Source organism: Dipteris shenzhenensis, chromosome 4 (assembly GCF_047967505.1).
Source record: "Dipteris shenzhenensis isolate YYH24624 ecotype China chromosome 4, Dip_SZ_1.0, whole genome shotgun sequence".
Taxonomy (NCBI): Eukaryota; Viridiplantae; Streptophyta; class Polypodiopsida; order Gleicheniales; family Dipteridaceae; genus Dipteris; species Dipteris shenzhenensis.
The window spans coordinates 34,229,592-34,255,777 of NC_141599.1; the positions used below are offsets into that span (position 1 = coordinate 34,229,592).

The 26,186-nt window shown below is 40.0% G+C and overlaps 1 protein-coding gene across 1 annotated transcript; it reads left to right on the forward strand.

Moving 5' to 3' along the window:
* The first annotated feature begins 12,528 nt into the window (after positions 1–12,528).
* LOC147902758 (high-affinity nitrate transporter 3.2-like) lies at positions 12,529–14,372 on the forward strand. Its single transcript, XM_087373423.1, has 3 exons — positions 12,529–12,979; positions 13,126–13,285; positions 13,415–14,372. Exons 2-3 carry the CDS (start codon positions 13,126–13,128, stop codon positions 13,894–13,896), a joined length of 642 nt encoding a protein of 213 aa, XP_087229549.1. The 5' UTR covers positions 12,529–12,979; the 3' UTR covers positions 13,897–14,372.
* Positions 14,373–26,186: the final 11,814 nt, after the last annotated feature.

Consider the following 26,186-nt stretch of genomic DNA (forward strand, 5'->3'; position numbering starts at 1 on the left):
ACATTCAAAGCCCACTATCATCAATGTCCTCATCTTCAGGCCCATGTGGAAGGTAAATATTATTTCCTTCATCTTTATCCGATTCATCCTCCTCATTGCTATCCTCCTTAGATGTTGCACCATTAGTCCCTTTCTCATCCTCTTCTTAGGGTTCTGCGATCTGCAATGATGGGACTACTTCATGTTGGATAGCATCAAGTGGGATATCGTAGGTACATTTTGGAACTTTTTCCTCATATCCCACATCTCCTAATGTTTCCAGCATTTTATGATTGGCATAGATGTACATTAGCTTCTCAGCCTAATCCTTTAGAAGTATATTCTATAAAGTACTATGAGTGTACTTGTAATGACTCCAGTTTCTTTCTGAGCCCAAGTTTGAGCATGTCTAAGGAAGAACCCTCATTGCAATCAGGCATTGAAGCTCACATGTGCCACCATTCATCATCCACCATTTCCAAGCAGATGTAGTTTTTGCCAATGCTTGAACATCGCTCCATGCAAACAACCCCTCCTTGCATCGATACTTGGCTAACTTGTTACAACACTTGGGAAACTCATGGTTTTGGGGATACTACTGTCGCACAACCTTATGAAAGTCATGCATAAAAATTGGGATCTCTTTAGGCTTCATATTCCACCACTCGGGGTCTAAAGGGTAACCAATACTATGCAAGGGATTGTGAGCTTGCTCCCATTGAGGCCTAAAAATTTGCACAACTCCTTGCGTTTTGTAGCATTAAATGGTATTCTCTCATTCTCTTGGCCTGGGTGAGTAGGGGGATTCCTCGCATTGCTCAATACTCCAAAAGTGCATCCATGCTTTTTCGATTGTTGGAGCCTTTTAGTCCAAATCCCTAAGCCCATATAATATAGGTTTTATAATATTATAAGTATCCTCAAACCGTTTCCATAATGTAGGGGATCCCAAGGTTTCTTTTAGGTCATGCATTTTCTCCTTTATTGCCCTATTGGTCAACTCTGACATCCATCATTCAAATGCATCACAATGAAATGTATCTACTATAAGAAAACTCCTATTATTCACCAAGGAGTGGAAAGTGTAGAAGTACATAGAAAATATCACGGTTGCTGACAATCACAACATGGTAAAACCATCATGAGACATAAAGATTGCTTCGAGATGTTTCTTTGATCGTATTAACTTCATAATGTCTTGAGCCTCACAAACAATCTCTTTGAACCATGGCACCAGTTTAGACCAATATTTCAATGCAAGATTTAAAGTATTCATACAACACACAGATGTATATAGATGGATATACTCCCTTTGCAATATTCTACCCGCCTTTTTACAACTCTTGGCATTATCCATGACAACCTGCACAAACCTTTTAGGGCCTAACTCTCTTATAACCTTTGATAATACACCATCTATATATGTCCCCAAATTCTTTACATGTGAGGCATTAATTGACATGTGGAAGGCCTCCGCACGCAGAGATATAACCATCACATTCAGTAGGCTGTGCCATAGTTAAACTAAGCACCCAAGTGATGGTTTGGAATAGCTTATAATAGGGGTGCATGACTGAGGGATGCAAATGGTCCCTTGAGCTATAAGACAAGTCTAGGAAAAGAATGCTAGAAGAGAATGAAAGTTCAAGAGCACTAAACAATGCTAAAGGGAATTCATGCCTAGAAGACAATAGACAATTCCTCGACAATTCCTAAAGATCTACCATCTAGATGAGTGCTAGATGCATGACCATTATTATGATTAAATGGTCATGGTAAATCAAGCATCTAACAGATGTTATAATTTCCTATAGATGCAAGATGATTACTAGAAAAATGCTAGAAAGGTGATGCCCACCATTAATCAATCTTGTAGTAGCCATCGCTCATCTCTAAAGCTAGATATAGGCAAGCTAATGCCCCGCCAATGCATTTGCCAAAATCCCTAGCCATATGCTAGAAGGGGATGGCCTATAATGATCGTAGAAAGGATACTCTTAGCCAATCATGCTAAGATGAAAAATGAACCAGATGGGCTTTAGTGATGGTTTACTTGTATTAGTGCATAGGTGATGAACACAACCTAAATTCAAAAACAAGCCTCTAACTCTAGTTGGAAACTAGAGAGAATGTTTGTTTTCCTATTATAGTTTTTCTCAAGAATTTTATGCTCATAAAAGACTTTGCACCCGATTGGTGCTTGGAATTGAGAGAGAGAGAGAGAGAGAGAGAGAAAGAGAGAGAGAGAGAGATAGAGAGAGAGAGAGAGAGAGAGAGAGAGAGAGCATAACTATAAGTGCCTTGGCATTTGATTGCACACAAATAAATTTTGTGCAATGGTTGAGAGAAGCTTGCAATGTGCTAATGTTTGATGCTACCAAGCATTTGGAGCTTATCTAAAAATTTAGAGTACCTTGACTATTTTTAGTTACAATGAAGTGGGAATCCCTAAAAGGATTAGGCATCTACTTATACACAATATACTTGTGTCATTATTAGAAGAAATCGTGTCATTATTAGAAGAAATCTAACAACATGCGAATTTGGTATTGCCAAGCATTTTGATTTTGACTATAAATCCATAGTCATCCTTGAAAAAACATTTCCTAAAAGTAGAAGTAATACATATGGTAATGCCTAGCAAAGTGTGCTAGGATGAGGGCATCCATGATGACTAGCCTAGCCTCAGCCTGGCAAGATGACGTATGCATCAAGTTGATGTTGTACCCATCTATCATAAAGTGGGAGTGGCCCTCTATATAAATATTGAAGAGTGGGAGCAAATCGTTATATAAATATCAAAGGGTGGGAGTAACCTAGTACATAAGTATTGAAAGCTAGAGCAAGCCTATTATATAAATATTGGAGCGAACTAGAGAGAACCACTTATGTATATGCATCAGTATGCTCAAAAGTCTACTTAGGCATCAAGACAAAAAAGCTAGTTGCTCGTATATAAATCACACACAGACATGTGAGAGGGTGAATAGACCTGAAATGAGATATTAGCCTCATATGAGATCCTTTGAACTTTGATTAAGGCTCGTGAATCTTAAAATCTAGCAAGATCTAGATAGGAAAATCAAAGAAGGGTTCTAACAAAAAAGTGGCGAGAAGAACTAATTAGCATGCCAGGTGCAACTAAGAGGATGTCCAAAATGAGCTATCAAGGTATTAAGGATGATGCCTGGGTATGGATTATTTGCTCTTAACATGGAAAATGCTAAGAGTTGGCAATTGGGGTTCAAATGCTAAGGACATGGGAAGGAATGTGACATGCATGGATAAGGTTACAATTACATGTGGAATTCATTTGCAAATCTTGACCATGGGTTAGGATGACTATAATAGAAATTGCATCAAGCATATTTAATTCATGCGTGTTGGTATGAACATATGTGGAAAATGGAGCTAGTATGGGCATCTATATCTACAATGGGAATGTTGTTATGAGGTGCCATGATGAGTACTTGATTATATTAAATCTTATTTATGCCCTAATAGATATAGAGAATGAGAAGAGTGATATATAATTTTAATTCATCATATTAAATAAATGAGTCGTGATCAACATTAGGGCATGTAATGGCCATGTCTTAGGGAAAGGTAAATAATGAACATAGCCTTATTAAGGGAAATGATTTGTTGTTAAATAGCTTAAGGCTATTAAAACAGATCCTAGCAAGAAGCTAGAAGGAAAAGTGTTTGTTTAACATTGCAATACATTTGTTGGGACAAGAAATAAAAACATGGGCTTTGTTGGGGAGTTTGGTCCAATTTGAGAGCTTTGCACATTGCAAAGTTAGGTTGATATTGCAAGAGATGTTTATGTAGTCATGAGGATATTCTTCACATTTTTATGGTTTGCTCATTTGCTTGGAAAAAATTTTGTGGTCTGATTGCAATTACTTGCAACTAGAATGCTTGTCTACTAGGCAATGTCATTAACATTCTAGAGGCAAAATGGACTCAGTTTTGTGCTATAGTTCTATGTCATTGTGGCTTGCTACAAAAAAACTTTAGTTGTCAAAAATATCGTTACTAACCTTCATTTGAAATTTATGCCTTTTGTACATAGGTCAAGATGTGCTAGAGAAATGACACAACAAAAAACTTTTAAACCAATGCATGTGTGAATTGGCAAGTAGTCATTCCTTGTGTAGTAGATTCTAGATTCTTTTTTTGGTGCAAATCTAGGCTCAATTTTTCCAATAAGCTCAAATTTGAATTCTTCATTTAGTCATGGATTCACAATCTTTTTAAAATAGCTGGATAATGTTTTATCAAAAAGACCCTAGGACTTGTGTTCCTAAAAAAAGGTATAATATTTCCAATTAGATTTGGATCTAGCCTTTCTAGATAGGACTAGGATCCAATTTCTACATAGGATCAGATCTGGAATTTCTAGACATGACCTGGATCAAGCGCTCTAGATAGGACCCATACATCCAAGGTGTCCAAAGAAGCCTATGTTTCCCTAAAATCCCCATAGATCCAAAATTTCTAGGTAGGAACCAGATCTATTTCTGTAGAAATGAATCTACTGCCTTTGTCCTAGTGTGTCCAAACAGACCCTGAATTTGACTTTTCTAGGCATGGACCTAGTTATTTTAGCCAAGCCCCTAGATTTGGTTATCTAGTGCTTCTTGATAAGGACTAGATTTGGAATTTTTGAACATGGATCTAGTTCTTCTTGGTACTTCTAGATAGGGATTCTATGTTTCCAGACCAAACCTATAGCTTTCAAATAGGACTAGAATTTTGATGTTTTTAGGTAGGCCTCAAATCTAGTATTTTTACACTTTGAACAAGCCTTGAATCTAGTGCTTGGAAATAGGCCCAAGGCCAATATTTGTAAAAGGCCTACATATGATTTCTTGATAGGCCCCAAGTCTAGTGTTTTTCATCCATCCTTGGATCCAATTTATTCACATATGTTCAAACTTGAATAATTTTTTCCTCAAATTAATCACAAGACCAAATCTAGATGGTTGTCCTTAAGTTGAAACCGGATGGTTATCTCGCTAACTCGAATCCGAATATCTCAATCAAATCTAATGTTGATTTTATCCACAAATGCTTTCAATAGGTTTCTCATGTGTCCCACTTGACATTTATGTGGTCCACTATTGCACCTTCACATTTTTTTGAGATGCTACTCTCAAATTTATGTATAGATGTAACCTTATGCATACAAGCTACCATTCCTTGCTTATTTTTTACTTTTTTTTAAATTTCACACAAAATTGAGGCTCAAACTTGCATAAATGTTTAACTCTAAGAATTCATGGTGGCCACCCTATGCATGGGTGCCATGTGTCCATAGGTCTACATGCCAAGGGGCCTTGATACCTAGCCGCCTCACTATTACATGTGATGTTCTCACTAGCTAAAAGCGTTGGTGGCGAGATTTGAGGCCTCCTGAATAGGCATATATGCCTTTTTGCTTACCCAATGCACTTATATGTGGGAGAATTTTAGTGGCTATTTGGCACGTCTTCATGAGGGTGAGGATCACATTAGGCCCTTCCATATATACAAAAACCCTTACTTGATTGGAGCTCATGGGGCCAAGGTGAAGGTAGGGTAAACTCTCCATCAAAAAAAGGATGGATTTGAGTGTGGGCATTTGGCTCCACATCATCTAATGCCACTTGTTGTAAATTTCCTAGGCTAGGGGTCAATCTACCTACACCATAACCTATTACCAACCTATGTGGGACCATGTGTCATGATTGTGGGATTGGAGACCTACCTGCCTATGTAACTACTTTTACTTTTTGTTATGTTGCATACTATAGCATATACTTCATTGCATATTGTGCATGCATGCCTTTGACTCCACCATATTTCCCATCTTCATTGCCCACCACCAATCTATATGCACCTTTGTCTATATTTCACTACCCATCAACAATGTGCATAGGTGCCCATTCCACTACAAGGTCTTGTTTAGACTACCAAAGACTCATGTTGTACTGCAAGGATGTGCCACCAAGATCCACTATGCTGCCAGTCTCTACTCATCTACAAAGTCATCATTGTAATCCCAAGATGTCCTTTGTGACCTACCATGAAGCACCACGCCATGACTAGGCACATGATGGATCTAATGAAAAATTGAAAATTGTATAATGGCCACTAGATGCATGGGTGCCACATCCATAGGGCTACTTGCTAGGGGCTCCTAACCCCTAGGTCACATTGTTATAATGGCTATATGTTCTGACATTTAACAAAGTCTAAGATATTTTGTTGGAAAACTACATGAAAATGAGAAGTTTAAGAAATGAGAATGATGTCAAGATAAGGTGAAAACTCACAGGAGCTATCAAAAGCTTGCGGCATCAAATACAATCATAGAGGGGAAAGATGAGAAAACTTGAAGGAGATTGACATAGAGGCCTAAAATTATGCAAAAGAAAAAACACTTGCATGAAGTTTTGACTTGTGATGATGGAGCTACTATTCATTTTATGTAATCATGCATAAATTCTTCCACAGGAAATAGCTTATAAAAGCTTTAAGGCTTAGTCTAGAAGGGGTTGAGGCTCACTATAACAACTAAAAGCTTTCAAGAAACAATTCATGGCCATGAATAAGAGTGCAACTATTCGACATTTAAGGCTCCAACAACAAAATGTATCAAGACCCAAGAAGGCTCTTATAGCTTTCAATGCACATTTTCACACATCTTTTTTAAATTGTGTGAGCACAAAAGGACAAGTGCACAATTGTTTTTGTAAATTCTCTTAAGCACTTGAGTGAGTGCATACAATGCTCCAATAACAATCCTTGAAGGACCTTCTGACTATTATGTGGCTACCAAAAGCAAAATAAGGCTCTTGATCCCATGCACAAGACCTAGAAGGTTTGTGACGATCCAAAAGATTTTGAGAACTCATGAAGAGTTCTTTTATGAAAAGAAAGATGTACAGAGCTGGTTAATAACAATGGCAAATAACACAATAGGTCTGCGCAACATGAAAAGATTCATAAAATGTAATGTTAGTGGAAAGGAAGAGGAGAGGAGTGGTAAGTTAATAAAATATTAATTATTATATGTATAATGAATGTTGACTGTGTCGATTTCTCTTCACCTTTTAGTCACATCACATCTTAATTAAAGCCTTGCCAAATGATGCCTAGTAACCAAACTGTGGCAGCTTATTTTGTGCAATCTTTATTGGCTTGAGAACAAGTGTTTCTATTCTAAGAATGAGTGTTGCCATTCTAAGAACAAGTTATGTCATTGAGCAATAGTGTGAGCGTTGATCCCCTCCATGCATTCCATGTTAAAATAGGTCTATTGTGTCCGCTACTGCTTATTCGGCCAAGAAATTTGTGCATAAGATGCAAGCTTTCTATGTTGCCTCGACAACTTCTTGTAGCATGTTTTCCCATAGGTATAGCTATGCTTCTTTCTATTGATACAACTTGCTAACCATAAGTCTTTAGTCCTCATGGTTGCTACTTTATTTTGTAAAGAAATTCTCCTAAAAGTTTCAACATCATAGTAGTCTACCCTTAAGTGTATTATTTAGGTGCCTGAAGAAGCCCTGAAAACGTGAGAAGAACTGAAACGCCTGTCCTGGAAGGCTCCCTAGAGAATTGCGAATCAGCAGACAGCTCTTGGAAAGGCCCTGATGGATTGTGATTTGATCAAATAGCTCCTGGGAAAGGTGCTTTTACAAGTTGGGACCTCGCAGGGTTCCTGGCTGGTAGCAAATCAACGAAACAGACTCTTGGAAGGTGTGTGGATAGCTGGAGAGCAAGAAAAACGAGATTCTCATCTGAGGTTGAGCAGAACTAGCCCTGGCTTAGCCCCCAATCCACTTGAGCCAAGAATAGATGACTTTGCCTTGCCTTGCAAGTTTACCCCTCTCCAACCCTTAGATCCTTTGCCTTGGCCCATGGAATTAATTGCGCTAAAGTGTCCTTTATAAAATTTAATCAGTTTGAGGCCAAGTTAGTCATCGTAAATTCCTAAAAATTAGAAATTCATGTTCCCGTGACATATTCCTATGGAGACATTCCTTAGGTTTAGCTTGCAGGGACTCTAGCTGAGCGCCAACATCTTGAGCAGAATTGTATATGACCAAGTTTTGAATACCAAGGGAATGGTTTGGGTCTACATTGAGGTCCAACCAGACGTGATGGAAGAGCAAGCCAAAGTTACATTGAGTCTACTGTATCTCCTCCCCTGAAATCGTAGTCAAATGTAACATCTCCCCATTGCATGCTAATTTCCGCATAATGGCGTAGGTGTTGCGATGGCAGCCTAATGAAAGTTACAGAGGAAATCTCTTCTGAGAAGGTTGTGGATGAGCCCATCGATGTAGCCGAGGTACAACATAACCACAGGTAGGGCACATGCCTACAACAACCATGGGCTTCCTAGAGGAGAACAGGATCATTGCAAGGAGCTAGCATCGTTACTATATATTAAGGAGGGACAAGATTTTTGATGGGCTATCTCAAGGTGTATGCCCCAGGCACACCTTGGTTTCTATGTGTGTGTGCTAGAGGCACAGTTAGGTGCCCATAAGCACTGTTAGGTGGTGGTAGAAGCCACATAGGATGATTGAGAGAATCTAGGAGCAAATTGAGGAGATGATTATGGAGCTCAGAGGTCATCAGTGATGTCAGTGATCATGTAAGAGGTGCCTACTTAAGGACCTCACCTTTCTTCATTCCATAAGCAAGAATTCTCAGTTTGTGTTCACTCGATGCTTTCCTTTCAGTTCACCAACATGGTATCAGAGCCCTTTGATCCTCTTTGAGCCCATTTGTGCCACGTCATCTTCTTCTTCTCCATCTTCTTCTTCATCTTCACCATTTCTTCCCTTTTCTCCCAAATCTTGCTAAAGCTTGTTCTCCCTCGGTTCTCCGCCATTCTCCAAGCCCTTCGTGCTGGAGATACCCCTCGTTTGGGCGAACTTTCACCTGCAAGCAATTAAAGAAAAGACGTCTCTGCTGGTTGCCATTCCCCAAATAGCGCATTTTTTTGTCATTTTTCTGTTGCAGAATACTCCATGCCTGCTACACCATTGCTTGAGCCCTCTTAGGAGTAGATGGGCGACTTTAAGACGAACATTTTGAGTCACTTTGCAGCCCATTTGGTTTAGTAACGAAGGAGAAAACATCAAAACATAGGTTCAGCCCTTTCCTTTTGTTGATAGAATCTAGAATGTATACAAATAGTCTAGGGGAGGGTACACTCTACCCATGACCTACCCAAGCCAAGAAAGGGATGGGTAGTGTGTCTTTACACATAGGGTGGACACTACAAGAGAAGAAGGGGATATATTGATTACACAAGCTACGAAATGCTTAGGTGGTTTAGTGTAGGAGCTTGCCTATTGGATGGCCATTATTTGATTTTCAATGCTAGCTTTTTTACTAATATTAAATCTCCATGTCTACAATGAGTACGAAACCTATTTTTTGAGGTATAGATACATGTACGATTTTATGATGTCGTTCCTTAGTGATTTTTTGTGGTCATTAGACCACATAGCATCTATGTGTCCTTAGAATACGAGAATGTGTGGGCTGGAAGGTTTTTTTGGCAACAAATGAGTATTCTGGGGTGCATGAATGTAAGTATTTTAACTAATGACTTCAATATTGTTAACATATAATTATAAAAATATTTTATTTCAATAATTGTAATTTTTAAATTAATATTTTTGTCTTGCGTAGAAATAAATCAGATTATTGGTAGTACGGAAAACACCTACCACTAATACAAGAATACATAGGCATAGACTTTTGGATTAGGAAGGTTTATGTAACCACTTCAATAGGGGGGATCATGTAGATATTGTACCTTTGCATGTATGACTCTATTCTTTGATGTAACATTTTGAATTACACTCATTTAAAGAGTTTATTTTTTGCTATAGTCTGTTGCTTGCGATTAAATGCTCTTTTGTTGCATTTATTTTAAAAAGCATAAAAAATATTCTTTGAATTTAAAGGTGGGCTATGATCCCAACCTGGGTACTCGACGTGGTAGGTGTTTAACTTGTAATCAAGTACTCAAAAAATGGAGTGGAGAACATAGACAAAGCTAGGTGGAGATCCTCTCATAGAGTGGGTTGAGCTAAGGAAAGTGTAGGTGCATTGTTGCCTCTTGGGGAGTGAGCTACAGAGTGACAGAGCATGTGATAGGAGAGCTGCCAGAGTGTAGAGTAGGTGAAAGTTGGTATTTTTGTGAGAGCTCTTCTAGAGTGAAAGGGAAGGTTATGCTTCGTGGCATCTTTTCCTTGCCTCCTTCCTTGCTCCTCCCATGTTCTCCCTCCTTGCATGCCTTCCCCAACAAGCTTCCTCTCCACTCACTCACTCCATCCACATCCCCGACCCTCTCTCTCTCTCTCTCTCTCTATATATATATATATATATATACATGCATATGTATACATATATATATACACACATATACATACATACATACATACATATATATATATATATATATATATATACATATACATACATACACATATATATATATATTCTTCTATTCTATTCTTTAAGGAGACTAATCCCAAACCTCATGACGTGGCAAGGATTTGGAGGTTTGGGGAGGAATTCTAGAGGTGAGGAGAAGGAGGAGGAAGGTTTGGGAAGGGAAGAAGGTTCGAGGGAGAGAGAAGAACATTTAAGAAGCCACGTGGCAGGTGGTGGAGGAGGGGACAGACTATCACGGTGAGACAGACCAAAGAAGGTGCCACATGGCATGGCGATGCAGGAGCACTAGAGCAAGGAGACTACGTGGTGCGGGAGGAAGTAAATGTGGGAAGGCCAATAAATGCGATGAGTAGATTTGTGGCACCATGTGGCATGAGGACACGTGTCAGGTAGAATGTGGACAAGCGTGAGACCTACTGAAATGCACGAGTAGTCATGCCATGTGGCATAACAAGGCTTGACACGATGATGTGGCACTGGCACCATGGTAGCAGTCCAACTACAATTAGTGACAGCGCTGATAGACTGACGGATCAATGAGTGCATAGACCAAGTCACCAAAGAGGAGCGAAAAACTAGACTGGAGGCTGGAGGTTGGACTCTGGAGCCTAGAAATAGACTTTAGACAATGGAGTCCAGAGTCTACGACTCTGCAATACGACTACCGGCAAGTGTGACAGCCCACCGCATGCAACATAGCCATCAGCCATGATCATGGGAAATGGTGAGGAATGATTGTAGTCATGCCACGTGTCATGCGCAGGACTCAACAATATCTACCTGGGTAACTCGCGTTGGTGACTGAGGTAGCACAGCAACCACTACGCCACCACGGGCAATACACTACGCCACGTGGTAGAGTAGCGAGGAGGTTGCCTCTTCTCAATGGTGTGTCTGTGTATATATATATATATATTATATACACAAATATATATATCTATCTATATAAATATAAATAAATACACACACAATACATAGAAATAAATATATCTAAATATAAATCAATAATATAATAATAAGAGAGAGAGAGAGAGAGAGAGAGAGAGAGAGAGAGAGAGAGAGAGACTTGGAAGGAGAGGGAGAGAAATAAATAAATAAATATATATATACATATATAAAAAATATGTTTTTAAATAAATTTATATTTATATAACTATAAATATATAACTATATAACTATATATATATATATATATATATATATATATACGTATAGACAGATAGATATACACACACATACACACACGTGAATATCGAATAAATATAAAACTATCCATCCTAACACTTGAATATTCCGAGAAGTTAGCAAGCTTGCTGCTGCAAGGAATGAATTGCTTCGATGCAAGTTAGTGTCTTTTGTTAAAAAGCTAATGTGTGTGTGTGTGTGTGTGTGTGTAGAGAGAGAGAGAGAGAGGTTGGCAACAAGGCAATAAGGTGGCAGGGAGGTCTTCATATATATATGAAATACATAGAGAGAGAGAGAGAGAAAGAAGCTTTGCAATTGGAAAAAAGTTATGAAGGGATGTTACACGAGAGAAAATTGCTATAGAAATCACAAAATATCTTAAAAGTCCTGAACGTTTGAGATTTATAAATGAAACCTTAAGTTTTATTGAAGGTAATCTATAATCACAACTTTGAGACCAAGCGAAGCGGGTCTAAAAGAAGAAGTGGGTGGTTAAGTAGGACAAGAAAGGGGTGAAAAAGGGCGACGCAATCAATGTGGGAGCACTAAATGGGGGGTTAGAGTCCCTCGATGTAGATTGTAGCCTAAATCATGAACTATTTACTAATCCCTACAATAGCATTAAACCAAAATGCCAATCCATTCTACAATAGCATTAAACCAAAATGCCAATCCATTTTGATTGTGGGTCTATGGGGCGTTTGACCCAAAAGCAATTTGCAATACCCGTTTTCCGCGTCTCGCCAAAGCTATTGATATATTACAACTTGTTGTTGACTTACCTTACCAATGCCACCCTTTCCACAAACTACAATTGCCATAGCTCTATTGACATTGTCATTGTGCTAGCTTGGAGATGCGCGCATGTTATGGAGGAGTGGCTTCTCGAAGGTGGGAAGGTAAAAGGGAGGAGAAGACACGCAGACGCACACGCGCTGTGAGAATCTTTTTTGGGTTCGTCTTCCTGATTCCATGGAGCTCGCACGATTGGGGGGATCCATTATCAATGGAGCTCACCAAAGGCCAACAATTGCGAAGTGGCGAGGCGCTAACGAGCGTTGATACGAGAGGAATTCACGACAGAGCGAGAGAGAGAGAGAGCGAGCGAGCGAGCGAGCTTATAAATTCATCAAGCACTGCAGTTACACTATAAGCTCATTCTGCTCACACAGCTTCCACGAGAGAGAGAGAGAGAGAGAGCGCGTCCTTGCTTATAAATTCATCAAGCACTGCAGTGCACTCGTTCATTCTGCTCACACAGCTTCCACCCTCCATCTCCAAACGTTCGCTTCCAGTCCGTTTGGTTTCCATCCCCTTCCCTTGCCCTCGTCGTTCGCCGGTCGGTTTCCTTGAACCCTCACTCTCTCCATTCTACACATTAATTCCTGCTTTCATTGCATTCCACGTAACGTTTCATATCTTCCATACCTTTTCCCGGCCCATCATGGGCGCTTTTCTAACCCCCCATTTTGTTGATTTTCTCAGATGGACATGTCTTTTCACCAGATGTCTTGGATCCCTGTCTTCGTTTTCTCTTCATTCCTCCTCCTGAAATCTGTCGCCCAAGGGGCGACTCTCTTCTCCCAACTCAACAGAACACTCGTTGTTTCAGCTTCTCTGAACAATGAGAACGCGTCCTTGACTGGTGACTAATTCTTCACCCCCTGCTTTTCCGATTTATGAAATTGAACATTCAGTAAGACATTAGGCATTGGTTTGCAATACTTATCACCGGATCCCGGGAAAATTGATCATCGTCATGGTTTCGTCCTAGTGGCGAGAGCCGGCATCGATCAGCTCCACGTCTCCTGGGCCCTAAATTCGTCTGCCCAGCCCGGAGCAGATGCCTCCTACAAGTCCGTGAAGCTCCAGCTATGCTTTGCGCCACACAGCCAAGTGGACAGAGCCTGGAGGAAGTTCAACGATCTGCTGTCGAAGGACAAGACCTGCTTACACGACATAGCCACGCAACCCTACACAGGAGCAGCAGGCAATTCGACAACATGGCTAGTGGGGAAAAACATCCCGGGAGCAACATATTTCATCCGGGCGTATGCCAGGGACGCATCGGGAGAGGAGGTAGCATACGGGCAGACGACAGACAAGAACAAGACCACCAATCTGTTCTCTGTAGAGCCGATCTCGGGAAGGCATGTTTCCATAGACATTGCAGCTGGTGTTTTCTCAGCATTCTCAGTCCTTTGTCTGTTTGGCTGCTTCTTTGCAGAGAGAAAGCTCGCCAAGAAGCATGCTTAGCACCAAAGCCTGTCTCTCATGCGAGAGTACTCTCAGATTTATTTCTTTCCAAACAGCTAGAAATTTGTGCTAGAAAAACTATGGAGCATGTTGATTCTCCATGTTACTTGTTCTCTGATATTTCTTTTTTCCCGAACAGCTATGGAGACTTGAACTTTGTGCTAGAACAATTATGGAGCATGTTATGTTACTTGTTACTTGTACTCTCATATTTCTTTCTTCCCAGCCAAACAAGTATGGAGACTTAGAACATTGTGCTAGAACAACTATGGAGCATGCTGATTCTACATGGAGAACTTGAACTTTGTGCTATGGAGCATGTTGATTCTACATGTTGCTTGTACTCTCATATCTCTTTCTTCCCTCAACCGCCATGGAGCCTTCAAGGTGTACAAGCAAGGAGATATTTGTGTATGGCTAGCACACTAGCAATCTGTTTTCGAGATATTTGTGCATTGGGTAGCACACTAGCAATCTATTTCTGGAACGAATATATTTATTTCTTTGATTTAAAGAAAAATTTTTCGATGCTATCATATTTCCCATGGTCGTGTTGTGCATATTCTCTCAAGTTGTTCCCTAGACTTTTCCCATTACGGGTACATGCTCTCCCTAAGGATGGAAATTTTGTATGAATCCGTTTTGTTTTTTTGCATTTACACACGTTTTTGAGAGGAGAATGTCCCCTTTTATGTAGTTTGGTTGGTATAAAGTTTAGTTAGTGTTTACATAAACTGGCAAAGTACTGTAGTACCTACAACAATTATTAAGAAAGGTACTTCTAAAATATCTTAGACAATGGGCTTGATAGGTACAACAATACACAAATCAAAAGCTTATATCAATACACTTTTTAAAATAAAATAAAAATAAATGTCGGATATATTAAAGGGTTGGTCAGGCCTCAAAAAAGACCAAGTACAAAAATGGGCCGACTACAAAAGACCGTGACTAGTCACAGGGGATTTCTCCCCTAACGTCAAACTTAGATCCCTAAGGTTTGCCTTGACCATAGCTATTATGGGGCTGATTCCCTGTGGCTAAACGCGATCTGGACCTTAAAGGCCAAGCGGTTTCTCATATCCTAGATGGAGAGGCATACAGCCGCACGAACATATTGCCAGGATGCTAGGGGGGTGAAGGGGAGTCTGAAGGTTTCCCCAAGGAGCACCATTCTCCACCTTCCTTTAAGATAGAACTGGGACATGACCCCTACCTTTCTGATTGCAACTTCCACTCTGCCCAAGACCTCCTTGGTAACCAGGCAAGACTAGAACAAATGTTTCAAGGCTTCCACAGCCTTGCCGCATAGCAGGCAAATTGGAGAAATGAGGATATGTTCCACAAGCGGCCCTCTAACAGGAAACCAGAATTGGTAATTTTCCATAGCAAAAAGCTGGCCTTCCCTACCCTGCAATGCTTCCAGATATCGATGAATCTATTCTGCCACCGAAAATGGCCTTTCTCACCTACCATTTCCTGTTAAGTGTCATGAATCGAGGCCCAATCGAGGCCCATTTGTCTCAAGGTACTTGAAGATGATCCTCCCTGAGAGGTGGTTTAACATGTGAAGCATGCCTATTGCCTTTCGGTGTCTAAGTTTGCATTGGAACAAATACATTAGCATAAGTTCGAAGAACCATGGTCTTTTGAGAGTTTGTTAGCATGACTCTATATTTTTGTCTTGTAAGGATTGAGTCAAAATTATCACTATCCTCTACGATATTATTAATTGTACGCAATCTATTGGTTGGGGAAGCGTTCTTCACCTAAAAGGGAAAATGCTATGCATTACATCTTCATGGCTCTCTCTTAGGGAGCCTTGAGTAAATATATAAAGACAAAAGAGCACTGTATAAGATTCGATGCCTTTTCCTTTAAGGGGTCTTACCTCTTGCCCTTTCAAGACTTGAGAATGTACATTGACTAAGTTGCTATTAGGTCTAAACTTTATCTAGGAAGCATGGTATATAGACATAATTCAAGATAGCTTTCATAAAGGCTCTTGGACATAGTATAAAGAGGTGAAATATATCACAGATTACTTAAGCATATCATTACATAGATTGAAGATACCTTGACATGCTTACAAATACAAGAGGCTAAAGATCCATTCATACCTTTTTAAACCTAGCCCTTGGATGCATACAATGTTACTATGAGCATGTGGTAATGCTTGGATCTATCAATTGGCAAGAATTGTCAAGCAACTATAGCATGTTCATTGGGGCATGAATGTTGGATCCAATGATTGCCCCTCTCTTGTTCATGATCTAGCCAATTAATGAGCTAGTTAGCTCATTCAAGCATCCACCTTACTTCCTTTGTAGTTACTATATATAGATGGATTGGCTAATAGGAGAGCATTGGACACTTCTTTCCTCACAAATATGTCCAATAGCGCTTCCTTTGGAGTGTATTTTGAGGCAAGCCATCTCCTTCAAGGCCTTGTATACTTCCTTCATTACATGTAGGGTGTTTACTTATTCAAATGTGCTAAATCTTTCTCTTCTCATTTTGTGAGGATAACCACACAGTATGACACATAGAATCAAAGAACATTGTGGGGGTAAAATGTTATGGAAATTTCTTAAAGAAATTTTTATTCTATCTATAATTTCTTCTCAAGTCTTTTACTCATTGGAAGAAATGAGCAATTGTTGAAGTATAAGTGAAGAAAAGTGGGACACTTAAAGCTCACAAACCTAGATGATGACATGGAGTGCACTGCACCCTATGTTGCAAAATTTTTAAGAAATGAAAAAGTCAACACATTATTTCATCGATGTGATCTATTAACATGACTCCCACTCCTTTTATTTGGTACCTTTGAGTTGCAATATTTCATCCACTTGATCAAGTAGCTATCCTCTTGCTTGCTATTGCACGCCTTAAGTAATCTTCCCAAGCTTGTAGGTGCACATTTTTAGGGTATGTTTCTTCTAATTTAGTCCTCAAACCACTCATATCATCTTTAAAGTTAACAAATATAGTGATAGTGTGCACTGTGGCTTTTGAACATTTTAGGGTTCCTTGTCAAGCTACCCATCAATTTATCAAAAGATCCTAGAAATCAAGTGGATTTTGGCATAGTTGAGAATGTAGAGAATAATATTCATCTATAGCTCCTTAGTTGCACATTTAATATATTTTGTTGGATCATTTTTTCACCTGTATGTTTACTCTTTGAGAGGTTTGGTTTGTTCTTGGTTTCTCTTTAAAAAGTTCTAGATCCATAGATTCTCCATTCAAACTAAATTCCTATTGAAAATCACTCAAATCATCACCCCAAACTGCTTGTTGATAATCTTTGTAGTTTATTATTAAATCCCTTATAGACATAATCTTCTAGCTCTACTTGAAATTTTATCTAGAATATGGAGGATGGTTATGGCAATGGAGGTGATTGTGATGGGTATTCATATGCTTGTTAATAATGTTCCTGGGGATTGAACAAGGACTTGCAGAAGAGGATCTCAATGCCAAAATGGGCACTACCCCAATGCTAGATCCACCCTATAAGGTTGTTAACCAAGATACTAGAAGAGGATTTATGTAGGTGTCACAATCCTCTCAAAGAGGTATTTCACATGCACACGGGAAAAAACGTTAGTCACATGTCCAGAATGGAACTTTGTCATTAATGTTCATGACTACGTTGAGTGGAAATGCAAGTATTGTGGAATACAAAAATCAGGGGGAGAACCTCGCATAAGGGGTCACTTGCTTGGTGACTCAAGAAAGAACATTCAGCATTGTGCTACCCTAGGAGCTGCTACACATAAGCTCACACCTTGACAGAGAAGTTGCAATCTTTAGGAAAAATCCCAAGAAGATAAATTTTGGAAAGTCAAGGTGTAAGTGGAATAGAGGTCTAGAAGCACACACGGTGACGGAAGTACAAGTGTTGCAGGCTCCCATGCTAGAACTCCTTGTCTGGACACTAGCATGCAAGATAGATCTCCACCTATATACCCAACATGAGTTCTCTCATCAAGTGCACATGGGACTTTGGTCTACACATGATAGGCTTTCCTACCATGTGCCTCTTCATGGCATGGATGCCTACTTATAAAGAAGTCAATTTAAGGGGGTGGTACAATCACTTTATTAATGTATATCATGACATATATTCCACATTCCAAAATTATTTCTCTCATCAAGTGGGAAATGGGGACATGGCCCATGCATGATAGGTTTCCCTATCATGTGCTTCCTAGGAGCATGGCCGCCGATTAGTGGTGGGGAAGTCACTTTAAGGAGATGGAGTTTCACAGTGACGTTTTTTAAATAGGGTAAATCCACATAAAATGTGTGAAGAATTTACTTGATAAATTTCCTTTATTTCCTAAAGAAAATCTTTCCCTTCCACACTAAGGTGGAGGATCTCCTTACTTTGCATACCTTAGAGAGGCTACCCACCATCAACCAAGTGATGAAATGAGAGAGAGCGAGGAAAGGGAGAAGAAACTTAGCTACTTGTAGAAGGCCAAGGTTATGAGTTGGTTAACTCCATTCTATTGAGGAATATGGTTGCATGAGCACATAATTAGAGGCAAAGATATGGTGTAGGAATGCATTAAAGTAGCCACCTTAGGATGTGGACTACATGATGTGAACATGTGGGTCAAGGACATCCACAAGGAGAGATGTGGATCATAGGATCCCACAAGTGTTGACTATTCTAAAGGCTCTCTCTAGATATGAAGCCTATCATGTACTACTGATAATATATGCACATACACTCAAGAATTTGTTTATGAGTCCAAGCTAATCTATCTTGGAACCTGATTGACTTGAGATACATGTCATGAGCACTCTCTTCATCATGTTTCCACATAGGTTCCATCCACCTTAGAGCACTCTATAGATCTTGAGGCATGCACGTTTTAACATGGTGTCAGAGCATAGGTTTAGCTCTCCTAGTTTATCTCATTAGTAGTTCACTAGGATTGATCCCATTTCTAGATTAGTTTCAGAATGTAAGATTAGTTTTAGAATTCGAGAGTTCTTTTAAGGTCTCATTGACATTCGTTCTTAGGGGGAGAGAGAGAGAGATAATCTATCTAGACAAAGCCTCCCTAAGTTCTACATGCAACTAGGTGCCTTGCAGACCCAATTGATGACAAAGGCAAGAGGCAGAGAATCAGATGACATAAGAGACAACAACAGAAGGCACGAGCACTCAACACTAATAGAGTAACTAAGGCCAAGCAAGCCTTTACACTTGCAATAGCCCACAAGCTTAGCAACATAGCCAACAACAATGATTGCCTTGAACAGATGCAAGTCAAAGCTACAACTACAAGCTCTTGGTTTCAGCACCTCCAACAGTAGGCGAATAGTGTTCTTCACTTTGCGCTCCGACAAATGGCTCCATTTCCCACAATGAAAGCAATAGATGACTAGAATCAACACAAGGTAGCATCCCATGAAGGCCTCTATGACGGATTCAATTGGCTCTCCAACATATAAACTCCATGAGCCCACGCTCTAGCTTTGGCTTCCTACTCCAATTGCATCGACTTCCAACTTCAACGACTCTAGCAATGAGGCATCCAGCCTCTACAGTTGACCTTTCCAAAGCTAAATACCAGAGGCACCAGCGCTCCTCCAGTGAGAACTAGCGCTAAGCAAGGAGATCATCAAGCAATGCCAACCTCCTACAATCTAAGAAGTAGTGTAGCAAATGACACGATCAACTCTTAGAAAATCTGGCCAACTAGCAGTGTTTTCGACCTTCAACATAGTCTCCAATTCAACGTGACTCTAACTCCTGAGTAGGGACCACTCAGCGATGACCATAGGTGCAATGGCCTCCCACATCAACACAACTAGCACCAGCAATGACTCCTGCAGGTGCCTTTGATGCCCAAGCAACTCTACACTAATAGTGGAGACTAATTCCCACTCCAACAACAAGCAGCAAATGGCGACCTTGAGCCTGCTGCACACGGCAAGCAACCAGCAATAGCCCGCAAGCCCAAACTCTATAAGCAGTGCATATTTGGCACCTTTGCCAGCCCTAGATGACCTGTAGACAATAGAGGCTAAACCTCTTGTCAGTATAGAAGAGGACATGGTCGATATTGAGAGCTGCTCACTAGAAGAGACTCCGGTTGAGATTGCATTAGAGGGAGAAACCTTCTGCATTGGATTGAGAAACCTTCTGTAAAACTTTTGCATTTTCTTCTTCTAAGGTGTAGGACCTTAGGAAACATGGCAGATAATAACTAAGCAGGGTTAGTTAGAAGTACCCTTGGTTAAGTTTGTGGTCACACTAAGGTTAGTTCAACCTTACCTTGTCAATGGTCAAGTAACCCACAATAACCATGGTTAGGGTTAGTTAAATGCCACTTCACTATAGTGCCACATAAGCATAGAGTCCCTTACTAACCGTAGTTTGGAATGCTGCATGTGAATCCATGTCCCACATCATCAATTGCCTCTCTTCTTCATAAAAATTTGACAAGCCATAACTTGCAATCCAAGAAGAATTCGCACGTGCTCCAAAAAGGAAAAGTGATCACCTTTTTGAGCTCTATGTAGCTATCAAGTTAGAATCATTGTATGCGATTAGAAATTGCCATTGAAGCAAAATGAAGCGCATGGTAAGACCTTTGCAACAAATGATAAAGTAATGCATGTATGCAAAAAGCATGCCAAAAGCACAAGTGCATGAGATGACCATAGCACAAACCATGGCATCCCACACATAAATCATTAAGGCACAAAAAGCATCATACATCAAGATACATCAAGCAAAGAAGAGACGCCATCGACAACATTGAGAAGCAAAATCCTTTTCACCTTTAGCCTATATTCTTGTAATCAAACCTTACCACCTGCAAGTAGCCATGCAAGCACTCAAGGGAGGTATTGACATGTAAAAAGCACACTTGACCACCTTAAGTAGCAAGGTATGAACTAAGGGGAGGTGATGGATTTGTAACTCACATATGACCACCTTGCAGTAGGCAATGGATCATGGCACCAAGGGGAGGTGTTGCGGAATATGGCACCATGAGCACATAATTAGAGGCAAAGGTATGGTGTAGGAATGTATTAAAGTAGCTACCCTAGGATGTGGACTACATGATGTGAAGATACATCCACAAAGAGAGATGTGGATCAGAGGATCTCACAAGTGTTGACTATTCTAAAGGCTCTCTCTATATAAGAAGCCTATCATGTATTGTTGATAATATATACACATACACTCAAGATTCTATTTATGAGTCCAAGCTAATCTATCTTAGAACCTAATTGACTTGAGGTAGATGTCATGAGCACTCTCTTCATCATGTTTCCACATAGGTTCCATCCACCTTAGCACTCCATAGATCCTGAGGCATGCATGTTTTAACACGTTCATGCCATCTCCATTCTCACATTATGGGAGAAAAATGTTTGGTTCATCCCATGCCATCTTGATGACCCACTTCCTTGTGTCCATACATCAACAAAAGAGTTAGAAACTACTCAAATGCACAAGACCTTTTGTCCTTTTGTTATCAAACAGGGCTAGATCAATGGATTGCCATAGTGATCTATGCAATTGACTATACTAGTAGTTTTGATTTTGTCAAGTGATAGATGGAAGATGAGGTAACCATTTATAAGGCGACTTTAAGCTCTTAATGAGTGAAGAGATTTCTTGATTGATTTTCTATTTATCCAGAGTGACCAGCTAGTTGGTCAACATTTATTGATGGATGCAGAAGCACAATGAAAAAGCAACAGTAAGTGTGATGGAACTACACCTGAGAATCCACTAACGGAGGATGGTGCCGATCCTAATGGTGACCCAAGAAGAATCTGAGGTCAAAATCCTAGAAGATGAATCAACGGGAATATTAATTGAGTGAATTGAATTCAATAAGAATCAATCACTGATTACCATTCCATCTCTCTCAAATAATCAAGGGGGAAAATGAACAATTGCCACCAGATATCCTAGCACTTGAAGAGTTTGGAAACCAGGTCGCGAAATATTTTGGACTACAAGCGAAGGCATAGTTGTGAACAACACAAACAAAGACAAAGTATCAGACAAAAGATCCAAGGAAAAAGAAGTAGATTTGGACCAAGAATATAAATACAAAGACGAAGAACCGGATGAAATATTTGAGGAAAAAGAAGTAGATTCGGACCAAGAATCTGAAGATGAAGACAACCCGATGGGAATATAGAAGGAATTTGGATAGAGAATTGGAGCAACAAGACACATTCTATACTCTGCCTAACAATCCAAGGGATGAAGAGAAAGTCTTGTCACAACCATGATCCCTAACTTCATTAGGATCAATACCTCCGTCGCCAAGACGAATGGCGCACCCACAAGTGGGAAGACTAAAGTGCAAATTCTTGGAATTCTAAGGTCAAAACAAAGATGATCCAAATACCCATGTAGCTTAATTCAAAGCTGGATGGCAAGCCAGTAGTTTTGACACTCTATTCGGAGATCTCGAGAGGCTACAACAGTTTGTAGGTACACTTGTAGGAGAGGCAATGCGCTGGTTCATCATGTAATGAGTGGGTCATTTCCACACATATGATGAGCTCAAGGAGAAATTCTTGGAGAGTCTTTAGAAAGAGAAAACCCCCAATGACCTTTAGGAACAACCTAAAAGAATTGAAGTAGAAAAAGCTGGTTATAAAATACCACACCCAGTAGTTTTGAACCTGAATGCAAGATTGGCCCAAGAAGAAAGACCCACCTCTAAAACAAACCAACAATCCGTAGCATAGTGGGAGGCTTGACATTGCTAGTAGGTGTGAATGGGTTCAACACCCTAAGAGACTTAGCCAAAAGATGTAAAAGATGCGTACGAACAACAAGAAAGAAGAATAAAAAGAGCAAGATAGATTTTGGCGATGGTTCCAAGGTGAGTTTGGAAGATTCAGACTGTAGTGAGTTTGAGCCATAAGAAGTGGAGTCTGATAGTGATTTAGACATTGACTTAAAAAATCAAAAGATAAAGAAGAAAATGAAGCAGCAAAGAAGACTAAAAAGGAAGAAAAGAAGGTAAAGAATGAGAAAGCAAAGTCTAATAAGGCTGCTTCCACATCCTTGAATCTCGAGAAGCTCATGGGGAAGAAGTTGCAAAAATTGGGAGCAAGTCAGAATTGTCCACAATTTTAGTGTGGAATAAGAATCACCCGATGGAGGTATGTTGGTACAACACCAATGCCCACATTAATCCACCCCAATAGTCACAACAAAATCCAATCAAAACATGTGCCAATGCAGTGGCCATTGGGGCGAATGTAGCAAAGGCTGCCCAACAACAACAACAACAACAAAGGAATTGGGGATAACAATGAAACTAGAACTAACAAGGCAATTGGATCAACAACGAACTCAATGGAGATTTGATGCTAAAGAATGTAGGTACTGTGCTAGTACCGATGGCTATCGGCACAAAGACAAAGTACCAGACAAAAGATGCAAGGAAAAAAAAGTAGATTTGGACCAAGAATCTAAATACAAAGATGAAGAACCGGATGAAAGATCCAAGGAAAAAGAAGTAGATTTAGACCAAGAATCTGAAGATGAAGACAACCCAATGGGAGTATAGAAGGAATTTGGATAGAGAATTGGAGCAACAAGACACATTTTGTACTTTGCCTAACAATCCAAGGGACGAAGAGAAAGTGTTGGCACAACCACGATCCCTAACTTCATTAGCATCAATACCTCCGTCGCCAAGATGAATGGTGCACCCATAGGTGGGAAGACTAAAGTGCAAATTCTTGGAATTCTAAGGTCAAGACAAAGATGATCCAAATAACCATGTAGCTTAATTCAAAGCTGGATGCCAAGCCAGTAGTTTTGACACTCTATTTGGAGATCTGGAGAGGCTACAACAATTTGTAGGTACACTTGCCAGAAAGGCAATGCGTTGGTTCATCATGTAAGGAGTGGGTCATTTCCACACATATGATGAGCTCAAGGAGAAATTCTTGGAGAGTCTTCAGAAAGAGAAAACCCCCAATGACCTTTAGGAACAAGCTAAAATAATTGAAGTAGGAAAAGCTGGTTATAGCAGTTTTGAACCTGAATGCAAGATTGGCCCAAGAAGAAAGACCCATCTCTGAAACAAACCAACAATCTGTAGCATAGTGGGAGGCTTGACATTGCTAGCAGGTGTGAATGGGTTTAACACCCTAATAGACTTGGCCAAAAGATGTAAAAAATGTGTATGAACAACAAGAAAGAAGAATAAAAAGAGCGAGATAGATTTTGATGACGGTTCCAAGGTGAGTTTGGAAGATTCAGACTGTAGTGAGTTTGAGTTAAGAAGTGAAGAGTCTGATAGTGATTTAGACACTGACTCAAAAAATCAAAAGACGAAGAAGAAAATGAAGCAGCAAAGAAGACTAAAAAGGAAGAAAAGAAGGCAAAGAATGAGAAAGCAAAGTCTAATAAGGCTACTTCCACATCCTTGAATCTCGAGAAGCTCATGGGAAAGAAGTTCTAGAAATTGGGGGCAAGCCAGAATTGTCCACAATTTTAGTGTGGAATAAGAATCGCCTGACGGAGGTATGTTGGTACAACACCAATGCCCACATTAATCCACCCCAATAGTCACAACAAACCCAATCAAGACATGTGCCAATGCGGTGGCCATTGGGGCGAATGTAGCAAAGGCTGCCCAACAACAACAACAACAACAACAACAACAACAACAAAGGAATTGGGGATAACAATGAAACTAGAACTAACAGGGCAACTGGATCAACAACGAACTCGGTGGAGATTTGATGCTAAAGAATGTAGGTACTGTGCTAGTACCAATGGCTATCGACACAGACCTAATTGTCCCTTATGGGTGAAGCATCATGTCAAAAGAGGAATCCCAATTATCCAGTATGGCCTCGATGTATGTTTTTTGACTCTTGTGCATGGCGGGTGGTGAAAAAATAAGGAAACTTTCATTCCCAACCATGCAAATGATATCCGATAGGCATAAAACTTTCCATGGGATTTAAAGTGGATGATATTGAGGCTCCTAAAAAGTATCATACTCATCCGAAACTCGCATTCTCGAATGAGACACTACGATGCATGTTTTTTTACCCTTGTGTGTGGTGAAAAACAAGGAAAAATGCATCCTCAACATGCAATTGATATCCAATGGGAATAATACTTTGCACATGCCTCAAAGTGGGTGATATCGACTCCTGTGCAAAGTATATTTCCAATCAAAGACTTGCATATTTGAATGAGATACCCCGATGCATGTTTTTAGACCCTTGTGCATGATGTGGTGAAAAATAAGAAAAATTGCATCCCTGGACATGCAAGCAATATCTGATGGGCATGATTATTTTTGTGAACCTTAAAGTGGGTGAAATTGAGGCTCTTAAAAATTATTGTTTCCGTTTGAAACAAACACTTTCAAACGAGACACCTCTATGCATGTTTTTTTACCCTTTGTGCATGACAGATGGTGAAAAAACAAGGGAAAATGCACCCTTGACCATGCAAATGAGATCTGGTGGGCATGTTAGGTGATATTCAGGCTTGTGCAATGTATCATGCTCAGTGGAGGCTCACATGTAATGCATAATTTTTGACCCTTGTGCATGGGTGGTAAAAGAACAAGGAAAAATGCATCCCCGACCATGCAAATGATATTTGAAAAGCCTTAGAAAGTGCCTTAAAGTGGGTGATATCAAGGCCCTTTTTAAGCCTTACACCCATCCGAGAATCGCATGTTTGAAAGAGGTACACCCGATGTGTGTTTTTTACTCTTGTGCATGATAGGTGGTGAAAAATAAGGAAAAATGCATCCCAACCATAAAGGATATCTGATGCATAGGAGACTCACAGGTTTGAATGAGACACCTTGATGCATGATTTTTGACCGTTGTGCATGACATGTGGTGAGAGAAAAGAAAAAATGTATCACCGATGTTAAAAATGATATCCGATGGAAAACATACTTTGTACAGACCTTAAACTGGGTGAGATTGAGGCCCACCACCCGCAAAGTATTTTGCCCATCAAAGGCTTTCACATTCAAATGAGTCGCCATGACGCATGGTTTTTGGACCTTGTGCATGACAATGGTGTGAGAAACAAGAAAATGCATCCCTAACCATGCAATCAATATCCAAATCGAGAAGATTCCTTATAAGGGCCTTAGAGTGGGTGATATTGAGCTTGGGCTAATTACCATGCCCATCAGAGACTCGAGTGTTTGAATGAGACACCCTGATGTGCATTTTTTTACCCTTATGCATGACGAGTAGTGGAAAAACAAGGAAAAAGGCACACCTAA

Bases quoted from the DNA above. Each gene is read 5' to 3' on its own strand.
- LOC147902758 (XM_087373423.1), top strand. From the start codon at position 13,126: ATGGACATGTCTTTTCACCAGATGTCTTGGATCCCTGTCTTCGTTTTC. The intron at 13,286-13,414 runs GTGACTAATTCT...GTTTCGTCCTAG, and splicing joins TGAGAACGCGTCCTTGACTG to TGGCGAGAGCCGGCATCGAT.